The sequence below is a fragment of the Meriones unguiculatus genome, chromosome 1 (assembly GCF_030254825.1).
Source record: "Meriones unguiculatus strain TT.TT164.6M chromosome 1, Bangor_MerUng_6.1, whole genome shotgun sequence".
Lineage (NCBI taxonomy): Eukaryota > Metazoa > Chordata > Mammalia > Rodentia > Muridae > Meriones > Meriones unguiculatus.
The window spans coordinates 35519986-35534325 of record NC_083349.1 but is presented as its reverse complement, the minus strand read 5'-3'; the positions used below and the strand labels follow the sequence as shown (position 1 = coordinate 35534325).

The 14340-nt window shown below is 40.4% G+C and overlaps 1 protein-coding gene across 2 annotated transcripts in view; it reads right to left on the bottom strand.

Annotated features, from left to right (window-relative positions):
* Positions 1-12242, bottom strand: part of Carnmt1 (carnosine N-methyltransferase 1) — a 31840-nt gene extending 19598 nt beyond the window's left edge. Inside the window, exons 1-3 of one of the 2 annotated variants that reach the window (XM_021652920.2) lie at positions 11860-12242; positions 6134-6329; positions 5012-5175 (exon numbers count right to left, since the gene is read on the bottom strand). In XM_021652920.2, coding sequence (XP_021508595.1) covers positions 5012-5175; positions 6134-6329; positions 11860-12053 — 554 coding nt within the window. In that variant the 5' untranslated portion in view covers positions 12054-12242. Of the gene's footprint in view, positions 1-5011; positions 5176-6133; positions 6330-11577; positions 11777-11859 lie in introns of those variants that run through there. The other variant, XM_060387312.1, reaches the window with a different exon arrangement.
* Between the last annotated feature and the right edge of the window lie 2098 nt (positions 12243-14340).

Genomic DNA, 14340 nt, shown 5'->3' with positions numbered 1-14340 from the left:
GATACCACCACTCAGGGAGGCAGATGCACATGGATCCCTGTTACTGTGAGGCCAGCCTAGTCTACAAAGTGAGTCCAGGACAGCCAAGGCTACACAGAGAAACATAGTCTCAAGAAAGAAAGAAAAAGAAAAAGAAAAAAAAAACATTATTGAGCACTTTATTAAGCAAAACATTGATGACATTCAGAGAGAATAAAAAGTAGAAACTATAAAAAAAATTAAAACAAATAATATCCCCACAAAAGTAATGATGTTCATAAAGATTCATAAAACTTAAAGCAATTATAAAAACTATAAGCCAGGATGTGGTGACATACAACTTTAATCCCAGCACTCGGGAGGCAGAGACACGTGGATCTCTGTGGTTTGAGGCCAGCCTGGTCTATAGAGCGAGTTCCAGGACAGCCAGGGCTCTATTACATAGCGAAACACCCATCTCAAAAAACTAAAAGTAAACAAAGGAATGAATGAATAAATGAAACTATAAAATGTTAATACAAGAGAATAGCTATCATTATGGAATCCTTCATGAAATGCCACTGGTAAAAATCTCAGCGGCAATAGTGTAGCTCAATGGTAGGGTCCATGTATACCAAATAAACACATTACTTGTAGTAGCATTGATGTCTGAACACAAGTAGCCTTTAAGAGCTAAACTTTGTAGTATGCCAACTCAAAGTCAAGTCTCAAAATAACTCTTACTGAAGGCTACTTCCTATCTTCCAGAGAATTAAAAACAAAATAACTGTCATAATCTCAATGTCCCATAGTTAGAAGTCAAGGCTTACTCCTAGCAAAAGAAAACTACAGACCACTATCGCTTACAATGAGTGTAGAAATATTATTAGCAAATCTAACCCAACAATATGTTTAGAAAATTATTAACCATAATCAAATGTGATTTTCCCCAATAAGACAAGGGTGATTTAATACAAGAAAATGAGACTTTAATAAAATGGGGGTAGGAGGGCAACCTCAACAAGATTGTCTCAATAGAGAATCAAAAGGTATTTAACAATTTCCAACATCCTTTCTAAGAAAGATGGAAAAATATTTAGTAAGAAAAAGGGAATTATGAAAACCCCAGTTAGCATTATACCCTGTGGTGAAGAAAGACAAAGCTTTTCCCTAAGAACAAAAACAAGAAAAATAAAAGGCATTCAGGGTAGGAAGGAAGAAATAAAGAATTTTTTCATGGAATGATCTTACATATGGAAATTCCTCCCCCCCCTCAAAAAAAAATCTATTAAAAATCTAGATCCTATTCAGAAAGTACAGTCCAAAGTGTCAAAAAGCCACACGCATATACACCATGTCATTGACAATGTTTATTCTCCTGAAAATAAGCTACAAGACACAGTGGGTGAATAAGAGCCATAATTGACATACATGCATGAAAGTGCCATAATGAAATCCATTATGCTGTACGCTATCCTTAAAAAAGTAAGACACTCTAGGTAAAAAAAAAAAAAATTAACCAACCAAATTGTGACAACTTAGGTAATATTTAGCACACAACACACACATATATAGGAATCCAAATAAGGTAAATTAGCCAAAATTCTGCATTATAATTTGACTCTGCAACAAAATTTCTTGCTCGTAGCCTTTGCTGATGACATCACCAATAAACCAATAGTTTCCTGTGTCCACAGCAGCTGATATACTGTTGAAGAAGTAATTAGTTTTATGCAAGAGGTAACTACTCACTGTAGCAAAAATTTTCCTACTACTCTGTCTCAGGAAGATGATAAAGTCACTGTATGAAAGATGAAATGCAGACAAAACTTTAAAATCTAGTTCATTTTCTAGAAAAAAGGCAACATTCCCACATTACTACATTTCCTGATGCAAGGTTTATAGAAAATTTTTAGAGATTGTCTGAAGCAATAAATAAGTGCAAATATTTCAGAAATTAAAACAAGTTATTTACTCTGTCTTCCATACTAATGTCCTGACAGGTAAAGCAAAATATTATATTTTATTTAGTCATCTTCATTACTTGTTTTTCACATAAATATTCAACTAAAATAAAACTGTTAATGCAAAAACTCAACAAAATAAAGAAACCCACAAACAACACAGATGGTGGTATTACTGGGTTGGGAATGGAAAAAACAAAATCACTGCAAACTATACTGAGCTGAGATGTGGGAGCACATGCCTATAGTCCTAGCACTGTGGAGGTAGAGCTAAACAGAAGGATTTCGAGTTCAAGGCCAGCATGAGCTCATGGGCTACAATGAGAGCCTGTCCCAGAAAACCATAGTTAAAGCATCTAATGTCAGAGACAGAGACCATGTATACAAAGGAGGAAATCAGCACTGAGTATGACTATGTGTTTGTCTGTGCAGCAGAATGCTCAAAAGCAACTGATCTCTGAGTAAACACTGACAGACCTCATATCTGATGTGGGTCCTACATACCATTCCATATTAAAAGGAACCAACTTCCTCGAAAAATTGCCGAACCTCACAGGAATCTACAATATGGGTCTTAAATACCTTATATTTTTCAGCAAATAAGGAAAACTCTCAGCAATAGAGGAATTGAACAACAAAGTTTAAACAATACTAGTACATAACTGAATAGAATAGGAACTGTAAGTCCTTGAGATAAACATACAGGAGACTGAAGAGCCTACTTTTGGTAGAAAGCAGCCTGCAAACTGTCAAAGTTAGAAAGACCATCACTTCAAGAGATCACATAACAGACTGCTTCATATTAAGAACCACTCTAGTGAAGTATAGTTCTAGTGAGAAGTATAATGTATGATCTACAGTCTAAAGGTGGCTCGCCAGAAAGTACTTAGAAATTAATATAACATTAACACTAACAGAAGTGTAGAGAAACCAGGTAATACCTGAAGTGAGGTATTAAAAAACTAAAATTTGCTGTGTGTGGTGGCACAGGACTTGGGGAGGAAGAGGCAGGCAATCTCAGTGAATTCAAGGATAGCCTCTTCTTCAAATTGAGTCTAGGACAGTTAAGGTTACACAGAGAAACTTTGTCTTGAAAAAACAACAACAGAAAACTAAAATTTCTAATGGTGGACTAGTAGATATTTTCTCTGTGCACATGACATCAGGAAAAGGATTTAATAGTCTATAAATAACTTTCTTGTTTTCCTGAAAAGACATCAATGTCATTAAAGTTCCTGATTAAAGACTAGACATTAGCAATTAAATGAATGCAATAGCCTGGACTGTATTCTAGAATGGATAGAAAATGTTATAAGGAGACTACCATGGCAATTATGAAATCTGAGTATATACTATCAGGCTCCATAACTATGTTTAAGGGTCCAGTAACTAAAACGGAACAGACTCTGTGCCTGTGTGGTGGATCACACCCTTAAACCAAGACTCAGGAGGCAGAGGCGGATAGATCTCTGTGCTCCAGGTCAGCCAGGTCTACACAGTGAGTTCCAGGCCACCCATGGCTACTATGTGAGACCCTGTAGACTAAAACTGTGAAGTATTAAGCAGTAAGAAAACATGACAAATATTAATTGCACTCTCAAATGGTTTTACAATAATTTTGAATGTGTAGTTTTAGACATTCATATGCTGGAAGGAGGGAAGAAGGTGGCAATGATACAGTGATGTATTTAAAATGCCAAGACTTAATGAATTTTGGCAAAGAGTATATGGAAGGTGGTTGTACAATGCATGAACCATAATTCTGAAGTTACTTCAAAATTAAAGTTCAAAAGAGAGAAAAAGAGACGCAGGTACTGACATTCCTCCAAGAATACACCCAAACTCAGGAGTTCTGAACACGGGAACCTATGGATCCCAGGGGTCTGAGGACAAAATTTACTGGGCTTAAGAGCATGGGGAAGAATTGATTTGATTTTATTATTTTTAAAAAATGGTCTACTTTAAAGTTTATACTTATAATTTATGTGTCTGTGTGTGGAAATGTGTAGATGAAGAGTGCAGATGCCTGCAGAATCCAGAGAGGGTATCAGATCCCACAGAGCTGGAATTACAGGTGATTGTTAGTCTCATGATAATGTGAAACTGAAGCTGGGTCTCTGCAAAAGCAGTAAGTACACATTCCAAGTGGTGCTGAGCCTTCTCTCCAGCCCCAAATAGATTCTAGCTGCAATAATCTTTAGTTGATACTTGCCCTCGATTACAAAATGCAGGCAATGAGCAATAATAGGTTTAGGAATATCTGTGACTTTATCAACAAACAGAGATCACATTTTTATCAAAATAATGTATACAGTACTCAGAATTTTCATAAGATAGTACTTATATTCACTGCCAGGCTGTATTTACTCAATACATATCACAGTATTTGCTTTAATTTAAAAAAAAAAAATCAGTGTATGTGTTGCACTAGAAATTTACACTGAGTGTCTTCCCCCCTTATTTTCTGAGACAGAACGGGGTCTCCAGTCTCTGAGACTACAAAGAGCCTGGCTTTCTAAGCAGGTGCTGGAGATCCAAACACTGGCCCTCATGTCTTGCAACAAGCATCACTCAGCCCTCCACAAATTTGCTTTTGAAGACTTCAATAACTTCACTTCAAAATAAGTGATTCTTTGTAGCTCTATGCATTTCATTTTATTCATTTACAAATAAGCCTGAAAAGCAGAACATGAGCTTGAGAATGCCCAAAGGTACTATGTTCAAAATTTTAATTACGCCTCTATGGTATGGAGCCTTCATTTCTTTTAAGTATGTCATAATGAGATAAAGTAAAATCTGTCACTATTGCTTTGTTATAAAAACAACTCATAAAGCAGTATATATTATTGACTATAAATATTTATTCTAACATTAAGTTTCAAATTTCTCATATTTACTAGAGCAAATGTTCCTAAATGTAAAAGTTTCAATCTCACACAACTGAAGCATCCAATAACAAATACAGCACTCACACACATAAAAACACACAGGTACGGAGAGTGGCTATGGAAATGAATCACAAGGTGAAATGTCATGGGTAAGTGCTTATACACCTGCAAGAAAGTGGTTAAAAATGCAGAAGTATTTACCATGTCTCTTTCGGAAAATTTTTTATAATTTCTTTAATGATTGGCTTATAGCAGGCATCCCTTTCTGTTTTCCCAGTTTCACTCCAGTCTCTTACAAACTGTTTCAATGTAGATTTTAACTTATCCATGTCAAATGTAGATGCTGGCATAATCTTTCCATTGCTCTGTTTAAAAAGGAAAAAAAAATAATTATTTTCTGAGAGTCAATTTTGAATATGCCTACACGAGCATACTAAGATATAGGTGGGTCAGTAGATAATTATCGTCCTCACCCAAGAAGGGGTGCAAGTGCAGCTTGAGCTCCTACATGAAAAAGAGTTTGTTGTTCTCACTTCTACCCTCAATAGAGGAAGATTTCTCAAGTAAAGCTGTACTTATCAGGAAAGAACCAGCATTGAGCTGCTCTGGAGACAGAACACCCCACCCTTCAAGAGAAAGAAGAAAATCCCTCCAGTTCATTGACAGGCAGCCTGAGTGGCTCACAGTGGACTGGCCAAATGCTATCTATCATGTGGACACAAGACTTCGGTTTTTACTCCTAGTCACTTGAAATTTAAGTGAAAAAAAAATTTAAGTAAAAGATGAATAATGATAAATAGAAGATACTGAAAAGCAACAGGGGAAATTAACTAATATAACTAGTATAGTTATATTAACTATTACAATTAACTAATTATATTAACTAATATATTAATTAATATAATTAAATTAACTAATATAACTAGTAAAGTCTTATTTTATTTTTTTTATTATATGTTCTGTACTCTGCCTTCATGTACACCTACATACCAGAAGAGGGCACCAGACCTCATTATAGATGGTTGTGAGCCACCATGTGGTTGCTGGGAATTGAACTCAGGACCTTTGGAAGAGCAGCCAGTGTTCTTAACCTCTGAGCCACTCTCCAGCCCCTCTTTTAAGAAATTTAAGTAAGTCTTCTACATAATAGTACATTCAAAACACCATGTGAAAGTATTAACAATTATCTAGGTATTAAAAAAATAACAATGAACAAATACAATTTGTAGCCTCATCAAACACCTCTCAATAGATAACTTGCACAGACCTACACACACAGACCATTACCCGAAAGTAAAGAGAGATAGAACAAATTTCACATACATCTTCTCCATATTCTTTATTTTCAAACATATGTACGCAATCATTCACAATGGTCAGCAGTATTTCCTGATTATGGTCAATGCATTTCCGGATCTTGTCCAAGTGAAGAGGAAACTGAGGAAGCAGTCTCTGTTGGTTATCTGGAAGCGATCGGAACTGTCTTTCTGTTCGGTTCACTCGTTCGTGCATGCTGGTGCTAAGACAGAAAAGGTGTTTTATTTTAATTGGCAAATAGAATTCTCTCCACAGAAACCAACCTCATTTTAAGACATAACCCTTCCCTAGTTATGCAGGACACCGCCCTTATTTACTACCCTCTGCCTTTTGAAGGAAAGTTTAGTCATGTTTTTACTGAGGAAAATTTCTCAGAACAATCACCAACAAAATGGTTTATAAGAAATAAAAACAAACACATGCACCAATAAGGACACAAAGATTAATTTACAATTATTTTTCAAATCAAACATTTTAAGCAAAACTAGAGGATGGCTTACCTACATCATCAAGTTTTAACATGTTGCTGTAAATGTAAGTTAAAATGGCCTAAGTTTAATCCCCAGAATCAAAATAGTAAAAATGTTTTGAAGCTTAATATTTATCTGCCCCATGATCTAGAAATTATACCCCTACACCTATTCAAGAAATACAAGCCATTTTCACCACTGCCAAGTAACAAACATAAAACCCCCCAAAACAACAGAAAGCCCATTACCAGTGGTCAGTATGAAGAAATTATAGGTACACAGGGTAATGCAGAGAAATAAACAAAGTACTGCAAACAACATATTGTTTAGGAACCAAGCCAGTGTGCAAGCAAAGTTTCAAGAACATCCTCTCTGGGGAAAAGGGATAGGTGTGTGTGTGTGTATGTGTGTGTGTATGAGTGAATGAGAGTGTGTATATGTATGTAAGTATGTATGTGTGTACAGATGTAAATATGTGTGCATGTGTTTGTGTGTATGCATATGCAAATGTGTATGAGTGTGTATGTGTGTGAATGTGTGTATATGTAAGTGTGAATGTTAAGTATGTATGTGTGTGTACAGATGTAAATATGTGTGTCTGTGAGTGTGTGTGTACATGCACAGACTACGGTGGTGGTAGGCTCACAGGCATGTACTGCATCATGCTTTACATTCTTTATATACAAATAAAGCATGCACTTCTTTAAAATGAAGCGCAAGTACCTTCTCTGAAGAACAATGAAGCACAGAAGCTCTTGCTACACATACATACCACAGCCATGTCTCTAAAAGCATATAAGGCACTCTGGGAGGGAGGGCAGAGGCCACCCGGGCAGTGGTTGCACTGACACTGCTTTCTTACACTTGAGATAGCATCACCCTCATCAGGTCAGAAAGTGACCTGGCTTGTTACTTACTACTATGCAATCTCGTTTACACCCCAAAGTGTCTTGATAAAACAAGGTAAAAATAAGCTATAATGATCATGTAAGTATCATTTACTGAAATTTAATAAATGCCAAGCATGTACACAACACAGACTGGTTGGAAGAAATCTCCACAAAACCCACAAGGTGGATATCATACTCCTCTGTTGACGCCATCAGCCTTCACTGGATATGGAAAACTTTAAGTAAACATAGTAAACACTTGTTATGACTTAGATATGAAGCGCTTCTCCTTTTTTAAAAAAATCAATGTACCTAGCTGGTCCTACTTTCTGGGGAGGTTCTAGAAACTCTAGTAGATAGCTGAAGGGGATAGGTCATGGGCTGTTTGTTTTAAGGTGGGAGTTGCACACATTTTTAGGTATCTTATCCAGAGCCTCATTCTCTTTCTGCTTGCTGGCTGGCAATAGATCAGTTGCTCTGCTCACCATCTTTCCTCCCAGTGGACTGAAACCTCTGAAACTGTGGGTCAAAATACATTTGTCCCACCCTCAAGCTTACATTGGAGTTTATCACAGTGACAGAGAGTCTAACTAATACAGCATTCAAAATATAGCCGGCATACCTACTTCTTATATATTAACACATTCACAGTGAAAATACAAATAAATAAATAAATAGATAGATAAAATACTCAGGGGAAGGGCCATAAAAATCCTTCTTCTAGACTAACTTTTTACATATCCCCCATCTTTTAGCTATTTAAGACAAATTCATTCATGATTTAATTCACAATTCTATGTACAGGACTTTATAGGACATAAAGTGATACTTTATGTGCACAAAGAGGGATGATCAAAGAAAGCGAATTGAGCCATCATTTCACATACTTAACAGTGTCTTCAATGAAACACTGGATCCTCTGACCAACACATAACCCAAGCCCTCACCCTTCCCCTTCCATCTGTTGGTTAACTCCCATTCTGCTCTTATACCTATGACTGTTTAGATTCCACACACAACAACATGAGGTATCTGTCTTTCTGTGCTGGGCTTGCTTTCATGTAACAGTTACTCATGTGGTATACACAGGAATATACACCAGGCTACTCCTATGTTCCCTGAGGTGAATCTACCTTTTAGCTAACACTCAAAGGCAATTCAGATATACCAAAATCTGAGAAACATTTATAATTCTTCATCCTTATCAGAAGAATTTTTGTCAGACTGGATAAATGCTCTCAAAAAAAAAAAAAGTGAATAGTGATTGCTTAACATTCTACTTTATGAACCCAAAATTTACTAAAACCTAACTACTGGGCACTGAGTAGTGAACCTTTTTGTGCTTACAATCTGTTTGTATATGCTATGGTTTGAAAGTAGCCACAAAAATGTACATTAAAACTTAATCCTCATTGTGAGGTATAAAGTGGGTGGAAATGTAAAACAACTCTGGTATTTAAAGGTAGGACTTTGGGGACATAATTAAAGTGAAATGGTACCTGAAGGGTATCACCCTAATCTGATGGGATTGTGGCTTTGAAAGAAAAAGGAGGCCCAGTCCCTCCCACCATGTGATGTCTACACTTCAAGGCTCTATGCTATGGACTCTCTCCAATTATAAACTTCACCAGCTGTGGTCCACAACTTGAACGTCCCCCCTTTAACACTATGAACCAAATACAGCATTTATTCCTTACCAATAAATTACTTAACTTGGGGGAATTCACTTGTGACAAGAGATGGTTGAGGGCATATTAAAAAAAGGGGGGGGGGGATAAATTTCCAAAAGTAGCATTATCAGGTCTGATGGATAAGTACAAAATGATTTGTGGAGAGTTTGGTTTTTGTTGTTGTTTTGGTTTGGTTTTTATCAACTTATATATAGTTCTAAGGTTGCCTTAGTAAAATCAGGCAAACAGCAGAGTGGCAACAGTTTAAAATCACTGTGGGCAGCTCAGTCTTACTGCAGAACTTTCTTACCACTGTTCCTAAGCAACCGCTGTTCCATCATCTTCTCACCACACCTCAAAACAGATTTTGAATAGCATGTGTCCTCCTTCCTGAACAGCTAACACATCAGAAAGTCCTAAGACTCAACCCCCAGCACACAGGCCCCATAATAGCAGAGACCTAGAGGACTGCTACCTAGGAGTGAGTATTGCTGCTAGGGGCATGCCAGCTCCACTCCAGCGCTCCCCTGCCTGCTAGTAATTCTTCTGGGTACAACTTCCATCTTTACCACTTTCAGTAAAAACAAAACTCAATGTTAGGCATGCTCTTCCTTTACAATGTATCATATCCTGCCAGCAGGGGATGAGCCAGTTAAGCTGTATTCTCAGATCGCTAACTGCTGGTGGAAAGGAAAGGCATTCCTTAATCACCAGTGATCTAGTGGTCTTCAGAGCTGCCAGAAATAAGACACGATGGGAAATTCTTAAAGGGTTTGGGCTGAGGGTGTGAAGCTTCACATGGTACAGAACGTGTTTATGTACAAACTCTAGACCCACACAGATAAACACACACATACTACAAAGTTAGAAAAGAAAACAAACAAAAACACAGGGGTGGGAGTGGGGAGGCAAGAGCATTTTACCAGAGCTGCAAGCAGTCTGATCTTACAATGCTACAGTTAGAGCTAAGAACAACTATCAGCTGCAGCCCAGTGTGCAGCAAGCAAAGCCCCTTTGTTCACGTTACATTATGTTCATGTATACAGAGTTGAACAGCTGTAAAGACCTCAGTGGCCAAAAACTTTACTTCTTGGAGAAATAAAGAAACTTGGATGGCATGCTGCTTTTAAATGATGGCTTCGAACACCAGATTCTTTGGTACACTCTGAGCCAAAAGGCATTTCTTGCCCTATCTTTAATCTAAGTCTTCTATTCACTATAAAACTTAATGGGAAAAGTAACACCTCCAGAATATTCGAGGAGTCTGGAACAGGCCTGGCTGTCAGAACTGACTTTGATGAAGACTTCTATCCACATACCCCAATATGGCATACTAGCAACAGGTGGAGTTGTGAGACTTCACAACTCAATTCTAACTTTTAATCAATTTATGTTTAAATCCATCCAGATCTGACTAGTGGCTGCAATATACACACTTCAAAGCCAGACTGAAAAACGCTGGAAAGCGACACAATGCTAGCCATAGCTCCCACACCGTATCACTTGTGCTATACTGCTTTTCCAGAGATTTAGAGTATTTCACAGAGATAGTACATGAATAAGGAAAACTTTTAATGAAAATTGCCCCCAACCCCGTATTAAACTGGTAAAAAGATGAAAGCACTGAAAACCATGGCTCCAATATATAAAAACTGAATACAATTACGTAAGTTTAACTGAGTCTACTAAATGTCAATGTGTTTCCCAGAATTCTTTCTACATTTTTCAACAGCAAAATGTGCCACTATCACAAAATAATCCCTTACTTCTGAGTTTAATTAGTAAATGATTTCATTCAAATCTTGACCCAAGAAACATCTGTTATGAGCCTGGAAGTGTAGCTAAACAGTAATGCTCCCAACTAGAAAGCTTGACCATGAGTGCCCTGCTCCTTCCACACCCGCAACAATATAACTGAGATCCTAACTAACTACTCAGTTCAAAACAGTAACAAAGTAATGTAACCACTGGCCAAAACTGTCTATGGCTGTATGGGAGTGTCCTTCTGTGCTACTATATTTTATTCGTTAAAAATAGAGCTTCAACAACATTGCCAAGCACTGTGACATAAAATAAAGCTCAGTCCCTGCCCTTGAGGGGGGTCACATCTAGGCAAAAGTTAAATATATATAAACAACTGTAAGATAAATAGCACGAGGGTCCCCTCTAGGATCCATCTCTCTAGTTCCAACTACAGGATCAGAATACAGCTATCGGCGGACTAGAACAAATGTATTATTTCTCTCTGAAAACCCAGGTGCACGAAGACCCTTTCAGATCCGCACTTAACGCATTCTGGCTAGGCTCTCCGAATACTTATCTAGACGAAATGTTGAAGTTGGGAAGTTATACTACGAACGGGGAGCATACTTAAGGGTCCTACAACCGTGCCTAGCCCACGAAAGGAGTTCCATACTTACTCGCAGACTACAAGAACAGAAAGCCGGCTCCGGTGCCTGCTCTCTTTTCCTTACCAAGCCGCACACTTTGGAATTCCGGGATCACTTCCACCCTCCACCATCCGGTCAGAGCCACTCGGCAGCACCGCTCAGTTCTCTGCCAAAGTGCGCGCTCGTTCCGGCGGCTCTGGGTGGGATGGGCAGCCGTCCCCCAGGACCGCGCGCAGGTGACCGTGGGCTCAGCGCTCCGGCCACGAGGCGGGCCGCGAGGCTGCGGGCGGGCGGGCGGAGGGCGCGCCTTACCCGTAGTAGCGGAACGCGTTGATGACCTTCCAGAAGTGTTCGCGCTCCAGCCGCTCCTCGTCCTCCGTGGTGCCGCGCGCGGGGACGCCGGGAGGCGCGGCCGAGCCCAGACGCCCGGCGGAGAACTGCACCTCCCCATCCTCGCCGTCCTGGGCCGGCTGGGACGCGGGCGGAGCGCGCCGCCGTCGCTGCATCGCCGCCGCGGCCCACGGCCTGACCCGCCGGCGCCTCACCGCGCCCGAGTGCGTGGTGGCTGACGGCCCGGCCTCCTCTAGACGGCGCCCGCCGCGGCCACGGCCCTCGCTCGCGGCGCGCCCCGCCCCCGCCGCCCTCAGGCCTCCATTCGCGGTGCGCTCCGCCAGGGTTTCGGGACCCGCGCCCTCTGCGCGCACGCGCCGACAACGAGGCGAAGGCCGCGGCCGCCCGCGTTCATTCGCTGCCGGGCTTCCGCGACGACGCGCTGACGTACAATGACGATTGAGGGCGGGGCTTAGGGCCAGGTGGAGGAGGAGCTCCTCTTTGGGGCGGGGCTTGGGCGGCGGACACCTGTGAGAGCCGCGTGGGCGGGGCCACGAGTCGGACGGGCTGGATGGAGGAGGGCGGGCACTGAGGCGAGAAGGGAGGTGCCAGAGACAGCGAAAGTGGGTTCCCGTGAACCGATTTAGAATGTTCTAACTTTAGAAACTCAAAAGGGGGAGATCTTACGTTCACCCTCTAACCTCCATTTTCTACGTGGATTCCCTTTAAGCACCGAAAGAGCTGAGAGGCGCCATCACCTGGTTAGCGACCTAGGAGAAGCCCTAAATCCAGCCTGCTACAGTGGCGACCTTCTGAAGTCCCAACTAGGCTGGAAGCTAAGGCAGCCTGAGTAGCATTACACAAAACAAAAGCCCTCATCGCTCCTTGATGGCAGCAGATTTTTGTGGAAACCGTGACACCCTTGGCCATCCTGGGTCTGATGGCTTCCTCTCCATTGCCTACTTTCTGTCTCCTTTCTCTTTAAAACAGCTGCCTCGACCTACACTTAATGTGATTCTTAATAAATAACTATTTCTGATGAATTTATTACAGTACCTAACAAATCAGGTTTACAGAATAGTAAAAAGGAAAAAAACCTTTTTCAGAAGTTAAAGATACTCAATGATCACAAACTTTGTTGAAAATAAACTCGCTTCATATTTTCATGACGATTAATTGAGATGAAAGCAATGCTAAAAATTGTATTTGTGTGCTAAACTTACAGTTTATATGAGAATTCTCTAAAATCTTACTGTATTTTCTTTTATTTAAGATCCTTTTTTATTTATATGTATGAGGGATGAGTATAATGTGTGCGGGAGATTACAGAGGCCAGAAGAGGGCTTGAATTCCCTGGGAGCTGGAGTTACAAAAAACAAAAACAAAGAAACAAACAAAAAAAACGTGGTTTCTAGGAACCAAACCCCCACTTCTGGGATAACAGCAAACATTCTTAACTGCTGAGGAATCTCTCCAACCCCCTATTTCTTTAAGTGGAAACATCACCTCTATTGATGGTTTAGAATTACCAGAGACAATTCTACAAAAGCAGGGAGAGCAAATTCCCAAACAAGGAAGCGTAAAATCGCAGCACAGGTGCGAATACCTCTCACTCTGGGTCTTCTCTTCCACACTAAGAAGGGTAGCTTTTCTAGGGAAGCCGTGTTATCTTGGGCCCCAAAAAACTCTTCTTCCATGCCCTCGCCCACACAGCAGTACACAAAGGCGTGCTTGGCATACCTCAGATCAAACCTGTGATCTAGGTGAGCCTGAGTGTCTATGGTGTTGCCCAGAAAGCACACAGCTCATTGTACCTTGGCTAGGTCTTCACCAGGTCATAGTTATACGTAGCCAGAGAGAAGTGTGAGGCTAGGGTACTAGGTTGGTCTTGGATTCTGTTGGATCCACATTCAGGGCTCCATCAAACCTGAGAAAAAATAGTGCTGGAAAGACCACTGGGTGAGGATGTGGTTCAGGTCAGTGTAGGTTGGGTGCCAGCTATTGTGGTTTCTAAGACACATGTTATAGATGGCCTCGTGTCTGCCATGAAGTCACAATTAGATTGCTCCCCACAATTAGAGTGGTGAGCAATGGAAAGCACCAAAATCAAGAGTCAATCCATCACCAGGGAGATGAGAAAAAAAAAATCATTGTTCCCAACCAAATCTTCAGAAAACCAGGAAGCCAGACCTGAAGACTGGTGTGTGTAGATTCAGCGCACGATGAAGTCAGTGCCCTCATTGCCCATGGTGTTATGTCTGTGGGAACAGTTACTAGCAGCATCTTCCTTGCCTGTGGTGAGCTGCTCTGGATTTGGAAGTGTAACAGGGCCCCAGATGGTAGTAGGCAAATTGTCTTAGGACAATTTACTCCATGATGGAAGTACCACTAAGGCTATAAAACTCAGCACCACCTGCCAAAACTAAAACAAAGGCCTAATCCATCATAGTCCATAGTTGTGGG